The sequence below is a fragment of the Mytilus edulis genome, chromosome 9, assembly GCF_963676685.1.
Source record: "Mytilus edulis chromosome 9, xbMytEdul2.2, whole genome shotgun sequence".
NCBI classification, from domain to species: Eukaryota; Metazoa; Mollusca; class Bivalvia; order Mytilida; family Mytilidae; genus Mytilus; species Mytilus edulis.
Window position 1 is genome coordinate 36,266,524 of NC_092352.1, and position 25,431 is coordinate 36,291,954.

General features: G+C 32.2%; 1 protein-coding gene across 10 annotated transcripts; it reads left to right on the plus strand.

Moving 5' to 3' along the window:
- Window positions 1–3,064: 3,064 nt before the first annotated feature.
- LOC139488251 (uncharacterized) lies at window positions 3,065–24,060 on the plus strand. 10 transcript variants are annotated; one of them, XM_071273735.1, is made up of 8 exons: window positions 3,065–3,177; window positions 3,620–3,742; window positions 12,622–12,770; window positions 15,176–15,251; window positions 17,824–18,508; window positions 18,796–18,882; window positions 20,140–20,719; window positions 23,426–24,060. In XM_071273735.1, the coding sequence occupies exons 2-8, from the start codon at window positions 3,647–3,649 to the stop codon at window positions 23,652–23,654; spliced, it is 1,902 nt and encodes a 633-aa protein (XP_071129836.1). In that variant the 5' UTR covers window positions 3,065–3,177; window positions 3,620–3,646; the 3' UTR covers window positions 23,655–24,060. The 10 variants fall into 10 exon arrangements, with proteins under 10 accessions (XP_071129836.1, XP_071129841.1, XP_071129838.1 ...); XM_071273740.1 differs by having other exon boundaries at window positions 3,066–3,177; window positions 20,140–20,587; XM_071273737.1 differs by lacking the exon at window positions 18,796–18,882 and having other exon boundaries at window positions 3,066–3,177.
- The last annotated feature ends 1,371 nt before the right edge of the window (window positions 24,061–25,431 follow it).

A 25,431-nucleotide genomic window follows, 5' to 3' on the forward strand; every position in this document is an offset into this window, starting at 1 on the left:
TTAAAATATAATATTAGGCTGTTAATTAAAAGTTAATTTTTGTTTTTAAAATGGACTTGAGCACTTATATATGCAATATCAGAATAATAATTAAATTTTGCCTAAAACTGTTTTATTTTTAAAATTTATTTCCTGTAAAACTTCAACGTAAAATCGTGATAAGTGTATACATAAAAGAGAAACAGAAGATGTCAAAGGGGGATTCAAACTCAAAAGTCGAAAACGAAAAACAACCAAAACTGGCAAAAGACAAACACCAGTCTTTAAAAAAAGAAAATAACTTTCGAAGTACCGCACATCACATTTTGGACGATAAAAGCAAAATGGGACAGAAAAAAGTGCATATCACCAGATTCGCTTTATCACAGATACTAGTACATATTGATGGTATATCCCCCCTCCCAATATTTGTGTAGCCTTAACATTTAATCAATTTGGCTTCCTTGTTTCGGGTGGGGGTGTCATGAATGAGGTAAAGTCCATGGTCATCTATGACATAGATAGTCTATAACAGTCAACAACATCAAGTTGGCATACGTAAAAGTTAAAACAAAAGATAACTTCGACTTTTACATTTAAACAGTTAGCGTTTCGAAGCTTCCTTTAAAGCATCAAAAACATATATAAAGAAAACCATGATGAACAATGCAAGTGATGGAATATTGTATCAACTGATAAAAATAATATACTCCATATGCATGCAGGTGCTATACTGGCATTGTGTTCCATATTCGAATGATTTCTCGAATGGATAGTTCACAATAAGAGAATAAGAGTAAGAATACTTTAATAATCCAATTATAAACCCTTGCGGGTTTTAAATTTCATACAATGATTGCAATGATTTGTATTATAACAATTAAATAATAAAATAAAATAAAATACATCACAATAGAAAATTTAAACAAAATATTTTTTTGTACATTTTGTAAATTTTAGTCTCAACCGCTTTTTCATGCTATGAGCGGTTTCATTTATTTGAAGCTCTGTAGGACGGATGCTATCAATTAAAATAGTCTCCAAAATTTGATTTATTTATTAAGAAGACATCATAGATGTATTCATATAAAAAAGAAGATGTGGTATGATTGTCAATGAGACAACTATCCACAAAAGACCAAAATGACACAGACATTAACAACTATAGGTCACCGTACGGCCTTCAACAATGAGCAAAGCCCATACCGCATAGTAAGCTATAAAAGGCCCGGATAAGACAATGTAAAACAATTCAAACGAGAAAACTAACGGCCTTATTTATGTAAAAAAAATGAACGAAAAACAAATATGTAACACATAAACAAACGACAACCACTGAATTACAGGCTCCTGACTTGGGACAGGCACATACATAAATAATGTGGCGGGGTTAAACATGTTAGCGGGATCCCAACCTTCCCCCTAATCTGGGACAGACAGTGGTATAACAGTACAACAACAAATAAGAACAAACTATAAAAATCATACCTGCCAGCTGTCACTATTTGAGGGGGATTTCCCCCATGGAGGCTCTCAAATGGAAAATTTGAAGTGGCTATTTAATCCACAATTTTAAATAAAGCAATTAATTTTACAATGGCTATGGGCTCGTAAAAGTATGAAGAGCCAAAAAACAACATTAACATATATTTGAAGCTCCCTTGAAGCGGTGCTTTGCTTTTGCGCCAATTGGCATTTCATTTGCGCCACAAACGATATTTCATTTGCGCCTTTTTACAGGCAAATACAGGTATATAGTCAAGGAAGCATTTATAAAGTCATTTCCTGAAAAAAAAACCTTTGTTTAAAATATGTTTCGATGCATTACAAGGGATACACAAAGAGGACAATTGAAGATTTGTACGTGTTTGCTCTAAAAATTAAAAAAAAATTTAAATCAATTTAAAAATATGTGGTATGATTGCCAAAAAAAAAATAGGAACAACTCTCCACAAGAGACAAAATGGCCTTGAAGTTTTAGTAGGATTATATGAGCCATCTTGCACGTAAAACCCCCATGGGCATTTTGAAAAGTTGACAGGTATGGTATTTTGGAAAATTGCATTCAAGATGTTTGATAAAGGGGTTACTCTAGATTTTCATGTTTTAAAGAATTCATTGTTTTATCCTTGACTGTCAAAGTTTTCGGTGTGGGCGTTCCTGTCGAAGGTTATTCTAAAAAAGATCTTTCGGACGAATCAAAATTCTCAAAGTGTTACTTTCATTTTCTAGACTCTTTCCTATATTCTCGAGAATACAATGCAATAGTTATGCCTTGTATGAATTAAGGAACAAGTCAGTTAGTTGAGGAACATTATCGGTTCCCATAAGAATGCCGACTTTCTATTAAAACACATCCAGCATACTTTGGCAATATGTTGCCTATACAGTTTTTCTTTTACCGTATGACCGTTTTTATGCCCCACCTACGATAGTAGAGGGGCATTATGTTTTCTGGTCTGTGCGTCCGTTCGTCAGTTCGTCTGTTCGTCCGTCCGTCCGTCTGTTCGTCCGTCTGTCCCGCTTCAGGTTAAAGTTTTTGGTCAAGGTAGTTTTTGATGAAGTTGAAGTCCAATCAACTTGAAACTTAGTATACATGTTCCCTTTGATAAGATTATTCTAATTTAATTGCCAAATTAGAGAATTTATTCCAATTTCACGGTCCACTAAACATAGAAAATGATAGTGCGAGTGGGGCATCCGTGTACTGTGGACACATTCTTGTTTATAGTAGTTTTCAAGTTAAAGGTAATTCGTGTTTGGGAAAGCTATGGGTACAATATATTCGCTCTTATTATCATTGATTTATGGATAGTTGCTCTGTATATTTTTTTATGAAAGGATGAGCTGATTTATTTTGATACAGGAACCCTCGATAAAGTTATCAATTATATGTATTTTAAATCATATTGGGGATATATTTGATATGCAGCTGTTTAGGGAACGCATAAATTAAGTAACACTAAACATCAGAACCTTCCGAATTTAATCATCCTATTATGTAAAGTGTGACTGCTCCAATATATTTCTCTGATAATCTCAATAATCACAAACCAATAAATAAATATAATAATCAAGTAGATTGTGTTCATATGTAGGTGATTAACTACACGGATATGATATAACACTTGTAAGAAATAGTAACCTATCTGGTATCCAACACAGTTCACTATCAGGAGGGACACGGCAAACGTCGGGGTAAGAATTCTTTGAAATATTGGTAGTGCCTTCTAAGTTAATTCATTTTGTCAGGAGGACGATTTTTACGATTTTTTTTCTCTTTAGTTCAATCGTTGTATCGGGACTTTTTTTTTAGATAAATGATTTATCACCTTTCACTGTTAAGATGGAATAAGAAGACTGAATTTTAAATCTATCAAGTAAAACTGTCAAAACAAATAAAAACGCATTATTGCATTTTGCTTTGTAATTTTCACATTAATTACAATGAAAAATAAATCACTTGAAATGTAACATATTATCTTATGCATTGGCAGGGGGTTGCTATGATTATTATCAATCTTCTTGTTTTTATATATGCTTTCTCGCATATTAGTTGGCATTCGCTAAGTAAATTCCATTATCTATACTGTGCCTCGATTTCGACGGGAAGGTGTAACTGATCTGTTTACTATTCCAGGATGGTGCCTAGAATTTGACAATCAAAATGCTGGTGAAGTTGTACCGGGACTCGTTCGAAACCCCCTGGGGATTCCGTCTACAGGGTGGAAAGGATTTAAATCAACCCTTGGTTCTACAAAGGGTAGGTGATTATAGTTGTAGTGCATGGCTTTACCATATATAGTCGGCAGGTGAAGCTTGATACGTGGGTTAGCCCAGGTGAGAGAACACTGCCGGCTTCCTCTTCGGAGTCTGTCGTTGATTATTACATCGACATTAATAAGAAAATACAACGACGTTAGCCTCTTTCTCAACCTCCCTTCCACTTCCTTGGTGCGGCAAGGGTGAGTAACATTTTCGTCCTTCTGCATGTCTAGATTTACCTGTGGTTGACAAGGGACACTACCTTTAAGTTAGTTACTTTAATGTCAACCATCATTTAACATGTAAAATCTGTTAAGTCATTATTAACACTTAGCATGCATGCTTTGAAATTATATGATCTGTAATTAGAAACCGAACATCTGGAAGACGTGTGCATCTCTCTTTAAGGAGCCAGGTATTCGGGGTTCAGTGCAGGTAGTTGCCGTTTGTCCAGTGCGGTCAGTTCAAATGTTAAAACATTGGTCTGACACATCTATTATGTTCGTCTTTAAAAATAAAACGTCGTATTTTGAATCGATATACGTGCATCGCTGGATATATGCACTTATTTAATCAAGGCTAAGTAAAGATGCCACTTTTTGATATTTAAATTATATGTTTGGGGGATGATACGATTTAAAAAAATTAAATGGTATGCATTTGTCACGTGTGTCTGTGTGACGTTATTAACGTACATTTATCGGCTTTCATAATTTGTTTGCGCAAACGTCAATTAACGTTTGAAAATTATTTTTTTTTAAATTAAATGTCTTAAATAAATTATTCGCAACTAACTACAAATTAATTAAAACTATGATATAAATTCAAAATGTTGAAATGAAATTAAAAGACATCATTGAAATTATTTCGGACTTTAATATATATCCGGCGTACTACAATAAATTAGCCAAAGAGATTCTTGGTATATAATTAGCTGATTTGTACATGCTCCGACTACATGTCGTGTAATAGCACACATAGCTCGTACATGTACAAATAATTGGTACTGATTCTATTTTATGGATTAGCGAAGGCCTTGGTTGCAAATTATTTAACTTATGATATTCAAAATGACTTTTAATATTTGAAATATGTGTCTTGTTTTGAGTATATTTGAATAAGATTTGGTCGTGTATTTTATAATTACCATAAATTGCATGCATAATCCCTTTTTCTAAATTCTCTTTGGTTTAGTTTCAACAGATTTTTTGATACAAGTCAACATTCCGATTCTAATATTTTGTAACTTGATGAAAAGACCCTCTTTTAAAATCCTGAAACCTATTTCAAAGTTAAATGTACACGTATTTTATTTGATATGAATTAAATGAAATGTTGGATATGCGTCTACGAGACAGCAACCCAACGATTAACTCAACGAAACACGCAAGCATTTGACTCACTGGTACCTAACATGCGATGTTAAAAGTAAACCATAAGTCTAGCTTCAGAGAATTCAGATGCCATCAGCACATATGCTACAACTAAAGACAACCAAAGACTGTGTTCCTGTATTAAGTACAGTCGCATGACGACAGTGTGTTTTCTTTATTCAGACTCCAACTCTCTTAATTTTCATATCGATCATAATGCCATTTTCCATGATAGAAAAATGTAAACTATCACAGAGGGTACCTCAGGTTTTTATTTTAAGTTCATATGTCCACCATGACACTTTAGAATTAATCTACAGATAAAGTCAACAAAATACTATTTAACTACGTTCCTGACTAAAAAGGGACTTATGAATAAGTTTCTTATTTTGTTTTTAAATCTAAACCCTCTCAATTTTCTTATCAATCATTTGAATGACAAAATATGCCATTATCCATGAAAGAAATATGTAAACTATCACAGAAGGTCTCAGAAGGTACCCTAGTGGTTAAAAAGAATGCAGAACAATCAGAGTTCTGATTATAAATGATCATTTCTGATTCTATATATCATATTAAAGACGTCTCTCTGACATCTGTAATCCATTATAAGCCAACATCCCCCGATCAGCATCGATAAGAAAGTTAGATATAAAATAATTAGCTTGTACAGATCAAACGTAATTAATCAATTAGAACGGCTACAACAATGAGCAATGATTGTATAATTATTTAACTGATAGCATCCAGTTTCTTCATGTTACGCCTACATCTTTTTAAGAGTTTTACCACTTTTCAAGTACTGAATATTTGTGTTTCAGACATAAACTCATTAGCAGACAAATTTTGCTTGAATTCTATTTTGATGAAGTCTATATATAATTAGTAAGCCAAGAATATAAGAACGCGTTGGCAAAGATTAAAAGACTGCAATTCAGATATATATATTGCAAAACTCAAAATAAACTCTTGCAGTGTGATAAACTGCTCGGCACAATATTTCTCTTTCTGAAATGACCATATGATCATAGAATATCTTATTGATATGAATTAGTCAATATACCAATATATCAATTCTGCATGTACCACCACTGCAAACTCTGTAAATGAAAAAAAATATCCTAGTTGTTCTCCAATTTTGCACATTTGACTTTATAGTATCATTTATGAAGATCCGGACCAAGCAGAATGACAAATTTTTAATTTAAGTACAAAAAAAATGCTTATCCACGAAACGATGCAAGGTCTGCCCAACCTCATCCTTCGAAATGAATATAACATAAACATAGAAGAACTGTCAATAGTTCAGCTTCATATTGAATTCTAGACTGGACTACTGATCAGACGTTCAACATAGAATTGTTGACTGATGGTCACAACTACATTAAACAGCTGACTGGTCACGGGTCCGACCTACATGGATGCCCGACTACCAGATAATATAACTAACTGTCCGGGATTTTTTATTTACCCAACTACTTGGGGCGGTACCATCATTTTGGTAAATTCGAAGGAATCTAGCATTTTTATGCCCCGGCAGTAGTGGAGGGTGCATTAAGTTTTACTCTTGTCCGTCTGTACGTACATGCTGTACCTTAGGTGTTTGTGGAGTAGACCCCCCTTTTTTATGTTTGGTTTTTTATATTTTATTTGAAGATATTTTTCACATTTCAACTTATATTAACTTAGTTTTACTTTTTTGTATTTGGTCATACAATGTATATTCTTTTGGTTTTTTTTTAAAGGAGGTATAGGACATGTAGCAATAAGTGAAGTACTTTCTTACAAGGGATCACCAAAGCTTTCCCCATGTTATTTCACGGTCGACAGACAACCTTAAACGGAAATATCGAAGCAACAATGCTCCACATCAAACATAAATAAAATAGTATTTGTCCAAAACTAACTAAGAATTTCCAACATCAACGCACCGCAGCTTTCATTTTAACAGTAAAATAAAGACCGAAGGATAGTAAAATTGAGTTTATTACAAACAAAATGAAGAAATAGAACTTTTTTTTTACGAAAATTGACCACTTACTTCTTTCAACACAAGTAATGTATGTGTGTGAATTTAAAAAATAAACATGATATCGCGATTTCGCGGATATATCATGCAACATTCTCTACATTTTAATTAAATTTGTCCATATGCCTGTTTATGTCTGTAGTACACATGAACTACTTCAACTGTTAAGTTCAATATTACCATGATAATCCTGGCTACTTGTCAAGGTAATGCACATTGTTTCTGATACTTGTCAGATGCTCCCTCATCCTCCCCCAATGACATGTTGACTACTGTAGGAATACATTCAATGAGAGGATCATTCAGTCATAGTTTATAATTAAACAAATGCTGTATACCACTTGGGTATAAATGTTGCACTATGCAGACTGCAAATTTTAGGATAATGAGTATATTATATTATGTAGAAAGAAAATTCACCTTGAAATAATTCCTTTTAATGGTAAACTAAATCAAGCTAAAGGTAACTACGAATGTCAACTTTCATATGAGCCTTTTCAACGAGTTGTTTTCAAAAATTCGAAAGGACTGTGGGAGAGTTGACAACACTATGTTTATGCCCCTTTTCACACCCAAATTTTTTACAAAACTTTAAAAATGAAAATGAGAGGACGCTGACTAATTTGTAGACTGTCCCTTTTAGACTTTAGATACGTATTTTTCTTTCTTTTTTTTAATTTTTTTTCTCCTCCTCTTTCACCTTCTGGCACATGCATGCACTTTTCAGCCGACTCCTACACCCCTGATTTTATACTTAATTTACACATTCATGGCAATTTTCATTCTTTTAGAGTAGGTTTTAAATTTCAAGATTTGGCTCTAAATTACATTCTTCTTCTTAAAGATTGCCTTTCGTTCATTTTGGTCCAACGGACCAGTTATAGAGCTAATTTTATTACTTTCATCCTTATTTTCTGGTCTATTGCTATTCATATAAACTTAAACACCTCAACTGAAACAATTTGAACAATTTGAGCAACAAGGCATGGGAAGTGATGCATACAATTGTATGTGTTTATTCTGATTGGTTCAAAACGAGTCTGCACAGACAATTCTTGCTTCTAAGTGATATTTTTAAATCTCTCTCGAAACTGCGTCTCCTTGACAAGACATGATATGTCAACTTACATTCTTATAAACCACATTGGAAAAAGCAAAATATCAAAAACATCGAACATCATAACAAGATATGACTACCTTCTTGATGATGGCACATACGTTCGGATTATCAAACCACATTAGAAAAAGCAAATTATCATGGCAAAAACATCGAACATCAAGGAAAATTCAAAACGGAAAGTCACTAACCAATGGCAAAATCAAAAGCTCAAATCATCGTCATCTTTAAATCTTCAATGGTATAGTCTGACCTAAAAATAATAAGTATAAATTATGAAAGTTTTTGTATATAAATTGTCACTTGGTTTTTGGGGTAAAATTTGATTACAAAATGAAATTCTTTATTCAATTAATTAGTGAATGTTCACATATCTTCTTTGGCATTAAAAGATCAGATCTTAAAAAAGCATGAATAAAATTAAAAAAATGAATATACATATCGGATAAGGTGGTTCGTACAAAAGTCTCTACAAAAATCATAAATTTACATATTTGCAATTATAAACAGTAAAAGCAGTATCAATATATAGTCTGCTATGTAAACTGGTTGTTGTTGTCCATGTATTAATGGTTTTTTTTGTGCGTTGACAGCAAATTGTTTTAGCGTATATTCTGTTAGATCAATTTGCAAGTTGTTTAAGAATACTCAACATTTTTCTGTATTGCATACAACAAAAGAAAATTAAGATACAGGCTAATTGGATGTTACTTTGGCATTACGTATCTAAATTATTGCTATGTATGCATTTTAGAATAAAAATACGTATTTTTTCACATGAAAACAAATAATCGAATAAATTCATATGAATGGAAAATATCTTGTAGACCTAGTTGCTTGGTTAACAAATATTTCGGCTTAACAAATAGCCATCGTCACTTTCAATAATTTTGACCTGATGCAATCAAATGCTCTATTTATTAAAAATTTAATAAATAAATTTCAATAAATAATTCTAAAATTAACAAAAGAAAGTAATATGTCGTCATATATGATATGGGATACCGAGGATAACAGCTAAAGAAAATACGCAGTGATGAGTTCCGTTAAAAAATGGAAATCCAATTAAAATGTTCACAACTGTCACTATCGAATAAGACACGAAGGTTATAGCATAATGTTGTACACAACTTCGCTTATCTTCAAGTATTCTACAATAAAAAAAATTGATGTGGTGACATGTTGCAACAAGTTGCCAACTGAACAGCCGGCATTATTCATTTATGTTTTTTTTTCTTCTGAACAGACTGTACCCTAACTACATGTAATGTTAGAATTGATTAGTAAAGTATTAAGCAGATCTGATCTCTAGGCACCATTATGATATTACATGTCTTCTCAATAAATTCCCGATATCTTGTCTTCCTTGTCTTAATAATTATTAATAATGAAGCTAATTCGTTATGTATAAATAAATTAGTTTATGAAGATGTATTGGGGCAGTGACCAGTATTAGTAATGGCTCATATTAGAGTGTTTACTCGGTCTGGGAGTGAGCCTGTCGATATCAAAGTAAGCAGGGAATTGAGAGATATAACGGTAAGATTGTCCTCTGCATGACTTTCCGTGCTTGCAAACGAACTAATTGATTGGTTGCAATTATACGTGTATAACCTTCAAAATAATATCGAAGGTTGTCTGCTAGGTTTTCTTTTCGATGTTAAATTAACAACGTGTTATTTTCATTCTTTCTATAAGACCAGATACAATCAAATTCTCTATTTAGAATTGAATAAAGTTTCAATAAATAATTCTAAAAATATCAGAATAAAGTTTTATGATTTATTATTAATAATTTATCAACTATTAAATTTGTATAAAAATCAACTTGATAATCTCTGCACCAGCTGGCGCAGTAAATCACATTTAATCAAATTAAAATTCTCGTTAAGATATGGAAAAATGTTTATTTGTATAATGTAAAATATTGATAAATATTTACCCTAACTGAACCCCAAGATGAAAACGAGAGATAGTTTCATCACTTTCATCTTACAGTTTGGCACCATTCCATTATTTTTCTATTAATAATGTTCGGTAAATCTATAGACACCTACATTGTTTCATACAAATGTATTATAGTTGATGGCTTGCACTAGCATTCAGCTATGTGTACACACCAAGTGTTTTGATAATAAGTTATAATCATTAAAAAGTTATTTCTCTAAAATGCACTTTATCATGTACTATGTATTTTCAGAGAAAGAAAATCCCCCTTAACCTTTATGTCTAGCTCTTTAGAGAGGAATAAAGTAAAACCAGGTTTGCTGTTCGATTTGTTATTTTTAGCAAGATTAGAATATTGGAATTACTCGAAGTTTCCTTTTTATTCAATGTATTAGGCAATATGTCACTTGATATGTCTATGACTTTTTAGTTTTCACCTCTCTTTTATGTAGCTGAGAGAAACATTTTCTCTGTTTAGTTTCAAAAACAACCGATTTTTAAACTGACATTGCATAAACATATCAATGTTGTAATAATATCCTTGAATTTTTGACTAATTTTTTTGAAAACGTTCCAGATGCTCGATTTTTATACACCTTAATATAAACTATTTGCAGAATATTGCACTTTTCGAAAATTGTAGACGTGACTGTAGATAATATATGTGAAATATGTACCATTCTTTTGGTCTCTGGTCGAAAGATTTCTTATAAGTAATCGTACCATATCTTCTCATCTTATATTGACCAACGATTTGTATAGTGATATACAGTATACAAATCCTTGTATATGGATGCCACCATAATTTTGGTTAGGTGAGCTATGCATACAGGACTATGCATAGCATAATCATTGATTCCGTCCGTTACGTTCGTTAGTCCGTATGTTTTATCTCCCAAATTCTTAAAACAAGTGACTGAATTTAAATGAAACATTCAAGATACACTATATTTTTTTTTATATCTAAATGATTTATGATTTGTTTTCTTTAAGCATAACACTGACTTCGCGTTACCTATAGAAACTGAGGTGTTTACTACATTTTGCTGAGAAATTATAACACTGCATTAACTAGAAAGTTCTGCTAATTTGTTAGCTCAGCAATATACTGTTCGTATCAATCATTCTTACGTATCTATAGTGCAATGTAATTCTATCAGCCAATTACTTCTTAACAGTGCAATATGACTTTTATTTTATTTTTGGGAGATACTTCTATGTTTATTCTATGATATTTCACCATGGTATATGTCTCACTCTATGACTAGTAAGGTTTGTAGAGAGGTGAAAGATACCCAGTGGATATTAAATAAAGTCAACGGTGTTCAAAAGTTCATGAGTGGAAAACAAACTGACATTGTCATGGCAAAAAAAAACGAAACAACGAAAAGACAAACATCAGTACACAAAACACAGCATAGAAAGTAAATTAAACACTAAACAACACTAACCCACCAATAACCGAGGGAGATCTCGGGTTCTCTGGCGGGTACATAGATTCTGCTTACCAAAGTGAACCACTTCGATTGTATTGCATTCCAGCAATAGGGGAATTATAAAATCAGCGAGAGTCTAAATGAATAGTACATGAACAAGATCAACAACACTATAGCAATTAAAACGTTGAATTACATAAGTTGGAGTATTTCAATAAAATGTTCATCAAGAGATCTAAATATACAAAACTCACTATCACGAATAGGTATATCAAGAGATCTAACTATTTAATAATCTATATAAAAAGGGTAATAAAGATATCTTGATATACAATAAACTTTTATCATTGGAAAGATAATAAAGATATGTATATATACAATACGTTTTATTAGAAATGAAAATGGGTAATACAGATATCTAAATATACAATAATCACTATCATAAAAAGATATAAAATGTACAATAATAAAATATTTCATGATGCACTGTATCAGTGGTTCTTTTTTTTTTTTTTTACATAATTGGTTTTATTGATAAATAAAGAGGTGGATACACATCAAGGAGACAACAGGACAACATCACAAGTGAAGTATATCACTGTAAAAAAAACAAGGATTTGCATATTCTAACTCTTACTGTACAAATTCTTGATAAAACGATGGACAATTACTCTAAATCGCAGGCCACAAGGAGAGGACAACTATTATTCTGGTCTCATATAAGATCATATAAACATAGAAAGTGATTTGTAGATTTTCTAGCTTCAAAACTTCTCTCGATTAGGGTTCAATGGAAAATCTAGCTTAGTCATATATACTCGTGCTGTAACATTTTTTTGTGTGGAAAAGATAGACTGCAGAGTAAGTTTCACAAGGAGTAGTACTTTTACCCGTGCTTTGCCTTGTATAGGATTAAATATAATATACAAGAAATTTTGGTTTTACAGTAACTATTTCTGTATCTTTTCATTTCAGGTATTTTCGAACAGTCCTGCGGAGGGGGAACTTCAAAGGGGAGATATTATCCTTTCCATTAACGGACGTGACTCCGGAAGTTTTACCCACAAACAGGCACAAGATACCATCAAGTTTGCCGGTGGCCAGATAGACATTAACGTCCAAAGGTATATCTTTGTACGACCTAATATAACAATCTTTTCAAAAACAGTACTAATTATAAGCCTTATATGTTCGCGGCAATAAGTGAAATTAGGCATTAAGCTTAAATCCTAGGCAATAAGCTACCGCCTAGGCAGTTAGTCTATTGCCTAAATGATGTTAGGCATTAGTCTTAAATCTTGAAAATTGTGTGCAGGCATTAAGCTTAATGCCTAAAATATAAATTCAGTTAAGGAAAAAACATTTATTCATTTAAATGAATATACTTGTGTTATATAACAACATTAAGAAAATTCGATGAAGTTTTAAAATGCCATCATTTAGAAATAAAATCACTAATAAAATATGTTTGTTATATTAAAACTCATCAAATAATACTTTAGAAAAATGGAAACTTGATAGAAATTTGAGTTAAAATCATTTGCTAAATAAGTTGAGCAACTGTGGCATCGACCATTGCACTGTCTACTGTTTTCTCGCATTTGCAACAAAATATCATGATAAATATGTTCCTTGGGTTCCTTGATTCGCTTTTCAACCTCAAAGATTTAAGAAATTTGTTCTCAATAGACACGTTGTCACTCAATGCTAATAATCCAGATAAAAAAAGTGAAAAAGTCAAGATTGCCTGGGGTATTTAACAAAATTTTAAGGGGGCTCGATGGTATAAATACATTTTTTTTTAAATTTTGATTTCGCTATTTTTTTCTATAAATGAACTTTTATCATATACTTAATAGAAGAATAAACATAAAAACGGGGTCACCTTTCATTTAAGCTCACAATTTGTCTACGAAAGAAGTATGCATTTTTGTTTTTTTTTCGGTTGAACTAATAGGAGAGGTAATATCGAAATAATAAAAAAGAACTAAATTACTGAAATCGATTAAATTTTACATTTTGTTATTTCAAGTACAGCTTATTTGAAAAAAAAAACGAACTATAGGTCACTAATGAGTAAAAAAAGATAAATATCAGTTTTAATGCCAAATAATATATAGATTTATAATTTTCTTTCCTAACAAGCCAACAGTATTGATGGTATCAAGTTAGTTTGAAGGTTTTCAAACTATTTGATTTGATTTACGATCTGTCCAAAAAATACTGTACAAGTGGTATTTGCCTCATCTTGTTCTGCTAAGCAAACATCATTTGAAAAAGCAAAACAATGTGCCTTTTACACAATAAAATACAGCTCAGAGAATCTGATACATACAAAAAGGGGTTCACATTCATATCGCATAAAACCATATACTTTTTGTTCTGAATATGGTGGAAATATTTCCTTAATTATGTCACATTCTTGACATATGTAGCAACTAGGGTAAAATCACTATTTCGAAAATCAAAAGAAAATGTCTGTTTCTTGTAGGAAAAAGGTAAAATCACAAAAATACTGATCTCCGAGGCAAATTCAAAACGGAAAGTTCCTAATCAAATGATAAAACACATCTAACGAATGCACAACAACTGTGATATTCCTGACTTGGTACACGCATTTCCAAATGTAGAAAATGGTGGATTGAACCTGGTTTTATAGCGCTAAACCTCTCACTTGTATGATAGTAGCATCAAATTCCATCATATTTACAACATTGCGTGAACAAAACAGACACAATAGGTAAAATTGTCAAAATAGGGGTACAGCAGTAATCACCGCGTCACAAACAAAAACAAACAAATATTTAACAAAGAAGCGCAATATTTAACAAAGAAGCACAAACAAACTATTTGGTTAAGTAGTCCTTTCCGTTCGATTGAACTTGTCAAAATTTTTAAAGGTTGATCGTTTTTTTTTTCGTTAACCCGAGCTATAAATATGACACATCAATATAATATTTGTAAATTTGACATATTGCCCTGTACAAGTTTAATGATTAATATATTAATTTGACAATTTGTTGATACTGATCAAAGTTATAAACAGACATTTTTATTGAGATTTTAAGATTTTAACAACGTTTCAATAATGATGTTCAATAAGAGATGTGATGTAATACGAAGGTAGGAAAGAAAGGACAGAAACATCATCAAAAAATATATTGATCGACTTCAAAGACTTTCAATTTGTCTGTTTGTGTATTAACGTACTACTGGCATTATTTGTAATTTTGCAACAGTATAAACAAACATATAAAAACAAAATGTATGTCTATTTATATATTCTGAGAGTATTTGCATTCAAAGATTTTATCATTTTTTTTTTATCTGTCCGTATATTTATCTGTGATATTATCTTTTCGATAGAGAAATTGTTTTTCATTCAAGTATATAAAAAAAAAAAGGAGATGTGGTATGATTGCCAATGAGACAACTCTCCACAATAGATCAACATGACATAGAAATTAACTACTATAGGTCACCGTACAACGTCACAACTTTCAGAATTATGTTTTATTTTGAATTACAGACCGTCCCCAGGAAGTGTTCATATTCAGCCACTACAACCGGCCAGTCCGACAAGGGCACCATCAAACTTCTTTGGCGTAAGTACTGTGTTTTACAGCATTGTAAAAGTTAACAGTAACTCAATTTATTAAGATGAAAGAATAACACTCGCCATCTGTTTTGTATGTTTATGTGTATGTGTAGATACTACGAATACTTGTTTTATCTACAATACCAGACTACTAGAACAATCAATATAATAGATAACAACATGCATGCAGTAATGCAGATATGATAGTAAGCGGACATCAGAAAAAGTGTTAATGTTGATGGGACAAGCAAAACAAATACACATCTATAAAACTCACGCTTTTGTCCAAGATACAAACTTATAAACGAACTATTTGCAATACCGAAAACAATGATTAAAAAGCTACTTTAAATAATAATAATTACATTAGATGTATGTTTCATTATAATACTTTATTCTGATTGGCTAATTGCACATCACATGTTATTCCTTCAGCAATTGCAACACTCAATAAAACTTATCATCCATGATAACACGTGGTCCCACAATAAAGTGCACAGGTGAATCAAATAAAAACACATATAAAAAGTTCGTGATTTCATGATCATAGCTTAAAAATGTAATTATAAGTATTGAATGCTTCTTTTTGTAACTTCATAGTGTTGTAAAAGCGTTGACCGTGCGCACAGTTTTAGAATGAAGCGCTTCCGCGCTTCATACAAAATGTACTTCGGTCAACGCTTTTACACCCCAATGAAGTTACAAATAGAAACATTCAATTCTTAAATATCAGTGCAAGTTTAAGACAGCCCCTAGCATCGACTTGGGTAGAATTCTTTACAAAAAATATTATAAATTACATAGTTAGTTTAATCTGGGAAAATTATACTATCAATAATCCGCTATCGGGGCAATGAAATTTCAACAGATTGATCACTTTCCAGTCCCGTTAGTATGTATATCCATTGGGACTACGAACTATCTACGAACAATGGGTCAACTAGTGTAAGAACATTACTGGCTTTAGTTGGTATGGCTGATAACTTTCTACAAATGCAAAAATGTGATATTAATAATGTCAGAAAAAATCTTTTGGACATATGTGCATCAAAATGGCATACAAACTTATCTAAATTTCCGAAAATACGTACAGATAGAACATTTAAATCTACATACAATGTTAAACAAAATTTAAAACGTAGAGAAAGATCAGTACTGGCCCAATTTAGATGTGGCATTCCGGCTTCCGCTAAGATTAGAAACATGACGTTTTGTTGGTGAGCCTGAATACCAACGGATATGTAGAATGTGCAACTCCGTACATGTTGAAATGAACTACACTTTCTGATTGAATGCCAATATTACAATGAACTACGTAATTACTTATTCTCTGGACTTAGTGAATTTGAATAACAGTGAAAAGTTAAATTTATTATCGTCAGATTATCCTCGAAAAACAGCTCGATACTTAGAACAATCATTAACAAAACGCAGACAACACTTATATTTAAATAATTAACATGCATATAAAATACCTGATGACAATCTGAATTAATACTATAGTATCTATTTGAAGTGACTTATAGGTACATTGGGCCGGGTGTAATTTAATTGAAATATTTCAATATTGTACATATTTTGTTATAGACAATGTCACTATAATAAACATATTTGAATTGTATTGTATTGTATTGTATATGATAATCACAGGTTTAATTCATAAAAATAGCATAAAAAAACACTGAAAAATAATATATTAATCGCAATAACGTTAACATTATCGATATTGGGATAAAAAAGACTCGATTTACCACAAATTGTTTTTTTAATCGTCATCGATAATTTGCTTACCATTACACTGTTAATACACTGTAAATGTTTTCTCTAGATGATTGATGAGACATTTTCCATTATCTGCCTCGTTCTTATTCGTTATTATAAATGAAATGAGAGGCAGTGAAAAGTAACCAAAGCAGATCAGTATATGCTTACCCTTCGATGGAAGTCTTTTTTTGAACCCTTCAGTTGCAACCGAGTCAACTAAATTATTTGGGGAGTTCATGTTATTCAATATTTAGTTTTTTTTTAGAGCTTATGAGAGCTTCTATAACCCTGTCAGGATTTGTTACTCCATCATAAATACTTGAGCTCCCCTTCGGTGTTAGTGTTTTTGTCGCTCAATCTTTGGTTTTCTATTTCATTGTTTTGTCTTTTTCTCAATGTTGAAGCAATTGTGTCTGTATTCTGTTAGTCTTTACACCTATTTATTCGACCAGCTCACATGGGTTGTGCTGTCCCTTTGGCACTGTCGTGGTTTTTTTTTACACATTTTGTAAGAACATGATATTACACGGTAGTTAGCATTATAATGTGTGGCTTGGTTTTAGTTTGCATTAAATAATTCAATCGGATTGTCATCTGTAGAAGTCTTCCATTTTTGAACAAAATTCTTTAAAGATATTTACTTTATGTATGCACAACACAACACACATATGCGTCCAAAAAACTTTAAGAGAGGGGATAAGGTATCAGTACATTTTGGCGTACATGGTAAAATTATGTCGTTCATGGCAATTGATAGGTTAATATATACTTGTATGAGGATATTTTTGTTAAATGTTTGTTTCAAATACTTTTAGAGACGAACTTCCGATACAACTCATACGAACATGCCGCCACCACCAATTGCTGGTCACAAGCCCAGGAAAGTCACTCTAAACAAGTTTGGAGGAGGAACAACATCATTTGGACAATCTTTTAAAAAAACGACAACTACAAATAGTTGGCAACCTGTATCAGGTCCTGGATCTTCTCAGGGTATGATGGGCCGAGTGCAAGATAGTTTAGACAGCGCTTTATCGCCTACTAGTCCCCCACAAGGAAGCTACTATCAACAACAACCACAGTTTCAACAGCAACCCCAGTATCAACAACAACAACAGCAATATAGACCTCCACAACAGCAACAGTATCAACCCCCACCCCAGCAACAGTATCAGCCACCACCTCAACAACAGTATCGACCCCCACCCCAACAACAATACCAGCCTCCACCCCAGCAACAGTACCAACCTCCATCCCAGCAACAGTATCAACCTCCACCCCAGCAACAATATCAACCACCACCCCAGCAACAATATCAACCACCACCCCAGCAATACCAACAGCAACAAGAAGAGCCATACACACCAACGTTTCAGACTGTTGGAGATTTACAACCTGATTATGTCAGGGCTGAAGATCCTGTACCCGAGGAAGAATATGAATTTTCATCTGTAAGAGACAGAAAGAAACAGTTTGTAGACAAACCTGAGAGGGCACCTGGTAAGTTATTCACTACAATAAAGCTTGTATTAGATATTGTCAAATGTTGATTGGCTTTTAAGATATGTTGTAAATGGGTGATACAGCTGGTTGATTGAAGCGATTGGTTTAAAATAATTAGTATATATTACTCTGTTTTGTTACATGACATTTGTCAAAATGTACAACGGAACTCACAGTTTTTTATATGCGCAATTGTTAAGAAAAAGTTTTGAAATTTTGTTTTGTCTTCGTCAACAACAGATTACCTTTGAGTTTAGCTATTTGTGATTTTTGATCGATTTTAGCTGGTCACATCGGACAAAATGGCGACGCAGATGACGATTATCCCCACTGTGCGGTGTGGGAAAGGCGGAAACTTTTTATGCCGAAAGGTGATGCATTTAGACTAGTTCCGCCCAGCATGGTCGTTGTATGTAGATTTATGCAATGCATAAATAAACCTCAATTTTCGAAGTATGTAAAAACATATTTGAAACATACTGTAGACATGCAAGTGTATTGCGTTCCTTTAATACGATCTGGAAGTTGGAAGTAGATTTACATTTTTTCTTTACAATAGTTATGAAGTATGACATTAGTGTAACATGTAGATAAGATAGATTTTCTTGGCAATCTGAATAATAAATTGATCCAAAAAAACTTGAAGATTTTGCAACATCTTTATTTGATAAAAAAAAAAACATTTTTAAAATCGAACAACTGTATGTATTCTTCTTAGTTATGTATTTTTGGCAGTCATGCAGTCTCTGCGTTCCTTTAAATCAACGCCATGTGTTTTGATTGTATAAAGATATACTTGCTATGTATGCTCTGTGTTAGATAGACGAATAGTGCTTATATCATATTCACGTTTTAGATTATGCATGCTACTTATAAATGCCAAAATCCAGCCCCAAATACAATTTGACCAGTTTCAGAAAAACAATTACAGTTTCAGAAAGAAAGAAAAAAAAAAACACACTCAGATATAAACACAACAAAAGCAAGAATATCAATTAATTATTGAAAATGACATTATAAACTATTTTTAAAGTCATTTCTTCATTAAGAAAGAGACTTAATAGAATTATTGTGATAAATTATACTGAAAAAAATAGGAAAATGCACAAATGAGTCAATTTTAATTGAACACCAACTATGTTGCAAAGAATTGATAATTTATTTATTTATTGTTACTTTCAACGTTTGTCCATTTCAATATGTTTAGGCACAAAGCATGTCTGCAGTAGTTTCTATATTGTAAATAGGAAAATGATTAACCATACAAATGTAACTAATTATGGACTTAATTTCCTAGGAATATTCATCCTAGTCCAGTAGTTTCCTAGGAAAGATAATGACATGATTTTACCTACCTAGATTCAGGGGGACACGTTTAAGTACTGGACGATGTTTTATTTTCTGTTACATAATTATGCAGTTTAATGTTCAATTAACTATATATCTATAAAAGAATAATATGTGTGCAGTTGTAAAACAAGGAAATTTTTATCCAACTCGTACCATCTACAATTTTTAAAATGAACAAGACTTGAAAATAACTGTTTTCAGTTATGCAGACCATTTATCTCTTCCATTCAACCTCTGTCAAACTAACTATTGTATTTGATACCAAACTTTTTTTTCAGAACTTAGACGACAAAAGAAAAAGTTTACACAAAGTGTAGCACAAGGTTATGAAGCGTTTGGAACGGATTATTCCAAACCGAGACCACAACAACAAGAGAACACACGATTTCCTAGACCTGCTCCTCCAACACAGGTTCCAATTAATAGACCTCCTCCACAACCGGAAGTAGATGAAGGCCCCAAACCATGGACAGGTACTCTACGAAGTGAGAGTACAGGGGGAATTAAACCTTGGGAGGTAGAAGATCAGGAGTATATCATGCCTTCTCAGCTAGAAGCCATGAAACAACAGCAACGTAGTTCTAGACCGCAGACACGGCAACCACAACAACAACGACAACCACCTGCCGTATCTCCAAAACCAAAGGGGACATCACAACAAATCAAGGTGCAAGTGGCGAAACCTCAACAGTCTGCACCTGCACCAGCAAGACAGATAAGCATAAGGTCGGTCAATAATGAACCAGCTGAAGGTGGACCTAAAGCGGTTCACTTACAATATAATTCACCCATGGGTCTCTATTCAAGAGACAACGTTGACAAGACATACCAAGCCCAAATTCAGGATGGTCCGGAGGAGTAAGTTGTGATGTGCGCATGTGGTAGAATTAGTCTAAGAAGTCTTGCGCATGTCACCTAGCCTCCTTTTCCAGTTGACAAAATAGCAATTATGCTTTGACCAATTTGATAAAATTCTTTCCATATTTGATTTTGCATTTTCAAACAGTCGCAAATGTAAACATATTTAGTTTTTCTAAATCATTGAAGTAAACTTTTAATTTCAATAAAATGAGAAATATGGCCAACCTTCTATACATATATTGGTTTGACCAGAGACATTTCAAGAATATATATCAATATATGTTTAAGGTTTTACCCACACAATTATAATTATAAACTTTTTTTTTTTTTTTTATATTAAAGAGTCTACGTGGATTTCAAATGTGTATATTTCCATGAAGTCAAACTTCAGCGTAATATTTTGCCGCTGACAATATTTTTTAGAATTAGGATCGAGTCAGGCCAATCTTTTACCAACTCATGAATATATGTGTTCCTAGAATACATTTCCCCAAAAGTGTTACTTCTGATACATTTTATGGATAAATACTCAAAATTTGATAATAGCTATCACAATTGCAGTTTGAGTTCCTTTTAAGTATTTACAAGTTTGTCATATTTTTTGGAGAAACGATATTATTATTAAGACTGTTTGAAAATGGTTCCTTTTACAATGAATTCCGGAATATTTGGTCCTACCTTATCATACAAAATGTGTTATTATAAATTAAATGTAAAGACTATCCATTCCTCTTTTCCATCCCATTACAATGTTCAATACCAAGACATCCAAATAGTTTCCAAAATGATTTCTATACTAGACTTTGTAGCTTATCTATTTGTACATAGGTACTGTATTTACCGAGCTTAAAATATGAACGCCTCACACTTTTGCTTTGATTTGAATTCAGTTTACTAAGTGAGTAGCTATTACCTTTGAGTGACAGAAAAGTGGCGTTCCGCAAACTTTATATAGATATGCATACATTAGTTTCAAAGCGCATACAGTAACTTTAATACGATTAGTTTATTACAATGTTAACTATAAGTACTAGTTTCTTAACTCTATCAAGTACATGAAATACATTATTAACCACATTGCATTTGCATGTAAGCATTGATTAATTATCATTACAATCACTTTTTTCTAATATCTATTAAGCATACATGTACACAAACCATGATAATTCCGTTACTTTTAGTCATTATTTTTACTCGAATAAGCCAGTTCTTTTGATTTTGATTTTGAAAGCAGACAATGCATTATTGAAATGAATTCTGAATTTTAAACAATTTTATTCAACTTTTGTAATAAGTCAGTGTCCATTCAATAAGAATTTGTTGTAACAATTTCTTAAAGCACGTTATATGCCAGAAAAAAAGAACAGAAAAAAACAGACTGTATACGCTATTACTAATTTTTAAGCTCATATAATGGCCTTTATATTAAAATATCCAAGTCATTTGAACTCTGGCGGATAGATGTCTCATTGACAATCGGATCTCATCTCCTAATTTCATATTGAAAGTAATTGAAGATGATCGATTATCATGATATGAAAATAAAGCTTTTCTTAAAATAGTTATCAAAGGTACCAGGATTATAATTTTATACGCCAGACGCGCGTTTCGTCTACATAAGACTCATCAGTGACGCTCAGATCAAAATAGTTGTTAGCCAAACAAGTACAAAGTTGAAGAGCATTGAAAATATAAATGAATAAATAAAAGAAGTAATGAAGAAGAAAAAGTTTGATAATTAATACTTTTTTATATAAAGAGGATACCATCATTAGTTAAACTCCACTTCTTGAAGGTTCTCATAATAATAATAACATATCTATAAAACGCATAAAGTATTATATCTACATACACAATTATACAGTACTAGTATATTTATTAATGGCACAACATACATGTAAGCTTTTCCCATGAACAAAAATAAAACCGTGGTATCAAAATATGCCAAAGAAGTATATACATCTTTTCCTTTGAAAAAAACGGTTGAGGGATATGACAGTTGTTTTCTGTTCGTTTGATGTGTTTGAGCTTTTGATTTTGCCGTTTGATAAGTGACTTTCCGTTTTGAATTTTCTTTAGAGTTCGGTAATTTTGTTATATTAGTTTTTATTTACTTTTTTCCATATTTGATACATAGAATATTTAAATGTTTTCTTATTTAAATGAAAAATACTTTCGGCTTTGGAAGATGTAAAAATTTCTTTTCTGAACGTAAATTAATATTTTGATTGAAATGTTTTTTTTTCTCTCTTGTAAACAGAAGGGAAACATGATATTACATGATTTAATAACAGGTGTTATAACCGCTTGATATTGAAATGCTTTGACCCTATTTAAACGGTTAAAAAATAAAGAATGATAATCTATTACTGAAGGGAACAATGGATTAGATATATAAATGAACACATTATAGTTTCAAGTAAAATGATACTTCAGAAAATGCCTGTACCAAGTAAGGGATAGGATAGTTGTTATCCATTCGATTGATGTGTTTGAGCTTTTGATTTTGCCGTTTGATTAGGGACTTTCTGTTTTGAATTTTCCTCGGAGTTCAGAAATTTTGTGATTTTTACTTTTTTAGTTCATCTTCTTCATTAACCTCATTCTCATTCTCATTATCATGGTCGTTGTGATTTAACCATCGTAGTCGTCATTTTCATAATCATCCGAGAAAATATAACGATTATATATTGTGCATTTTAGGACCTCTTCTACCGTCTCTAAACCACAGCAGCAGCAGCAGCAACAACAAAAAGATGGTGATCGGGATTGGAATCAGTCCTATGTTTATAAAATGGTGAAGGAGGAGAAAAAACGGGAGACAAAAACGTATCCTGGTCAAGCTCCTGTAACAACTCAGACTTATTCATCTAAGACGTATCAAACCGGGCAGCCTACAGTTGATCAAACCTATGGTATTTCAGACTTTTGAGTACAAATACGAAAAGCTCTGAGCAAAGGAAAAAACATGGGAGACAATATAATAAGGGAAACGTGCAATTGACTTTCAAGCTTATCAGTACTGTGATCATTTCGTAATTGAAAATATTTATTTATTTATAAATCATAATTTTGAACGCTTTTCATGTGTGTTGAAGAAAGGAAAAGGAGTGCTTGTAAAATAGTGTACAGAAAACTTTACATTAGAAAGAAGGAAAATTGGAATTGCATTCGGTTAAATTCTTAAACACCATTTTACAGATATTTTTTTTATTTCGTTTGAGTCCCGATTTTCCTTTTTTGCTTTCGGGATTGTTAATTTTAGAATATATGTTTTAGTTAATTTATCAATGTTGATATATTTATATATATTTGTGAATAAATGTGAAGATGCAAAATGGAGGATACAATTTTACACGGCAAAATACTTTTTGAAAAATACAATCCTTATAAGAAAAATGACTTGTATCAGATTTAGAATAAATCATCATTTTAAAAAAATCTGCTTTTTTCAATCAACTTTAATATACTGTAAATTATTAGTATACTGACAACGAAATATGTTGTCCCTAATTTTAGAGAGAAAAACGCACCCCACGAAGACTGAACTCGTAGAATGATCAAACAGATAAAAGAATAGCAGCTCCCTCTTGATACTATGAGATGCCCGTAACATTGTTTCAACTCGTTAAGATTGTCTGCTGACCCGTTAGTACAAGTAGAACAATACTATCGTTGTAAACTGAAAATACACAGAAAATAATTTCTTTAATCATGACCACTGAGGGAAATCATGTGAACACGTTTGTTCTCTTATTTTCTCTCTATTTGTTTTTGTCGTTGCATTGTAAATAGTTATCAAAGGTACCAGGCTTCTATAATTTAATACGCCTGACGCGCGTTTTGTCTATATAAGACCCATCAGTGACGTTCAGATTAAAATTGTTATAAAGCCAAACAAGTACACAGTTGAAGAGCATTAAGACCCAAAATACCAAAACGCTGTGCCAAATACGGCCTATTCCATAAAAAAAATCCTAAGTAAGCTTGTTTTCGGAATATGAGTTAGAGATCCCTTTGGCATCTTCGCCCTTTTTTTCAATTAGGTAAAATAACAAAAATACCGACTTCCAAGGAACATTTAAATCGAAAAGTCCCTTATATAATGCGGTTTGATACAAGATAAAAGTAGGAATGACTGCGTCTGATCTTAGTTTTATAAGATCAAATTCTATCTATATACATAATAAGTGACTAAAATTTAGGAAAAGAATAGACTTCGTGAAAAATTCAATTATTTTCAGTTTATTCTGATCAACACCACCTGAGTTGATAAGTCAATGTCAATAAAAATGAGTGGTACACTATCATTTCAAGATACTGAAGCTAGCATTTCTGCCGAATTCTACAAATTAGATCAGACATTAATAATAATTCGTGCAACATTTTGTATCTTTACCAAACATATTGCATCCAATATTTTCAAGCACAGAATGATACGAGAGTCATGTACCCTGAAGAATATAAATTCTATCCTGCTTGTTCTTGTTCATCGTTCACATACAAACACAATAAAACTTTACATATTAATACCGAAGACCTTGACATCATAAACAACGAACAACTTTGAGAGTTACGTTTAAACATATTTATTTATAGTGGATTGGGAAACAAGTTATTGCAACTTATAATTATTCTTTTCCATATGAGATATCATAGGTCCGTAAAATCAAATTCTCCAGTCATTCACCTCGATAAGAAATGACTGA

Excerpts from the sequence above, each read along its gene's own strand:
- LOC139488251 (XM_071273735.1), top strand. The coding sequence starts at position 3,647 with ATGCTGGTGAAGTTGTACCGGGACTCGTTCGAAACCCCCTGGGGATTC. Across the intron at positions 3,743-12,621 it reads AACCCTTGGTTCTACAAAGG|GTATTTTCGAACAGTCCTGC; the intron begins GTAGGTGATTAT and ends TTTTCATTTCAG. Across the intron at positions 20,720-23,425 it reads ATTCAGGATGGTCCGGAGGA|GACCTCTTCTACCGTCTCTA; the intron begins GTAAGTTGTGAT and ends TGTGCATTTTAG.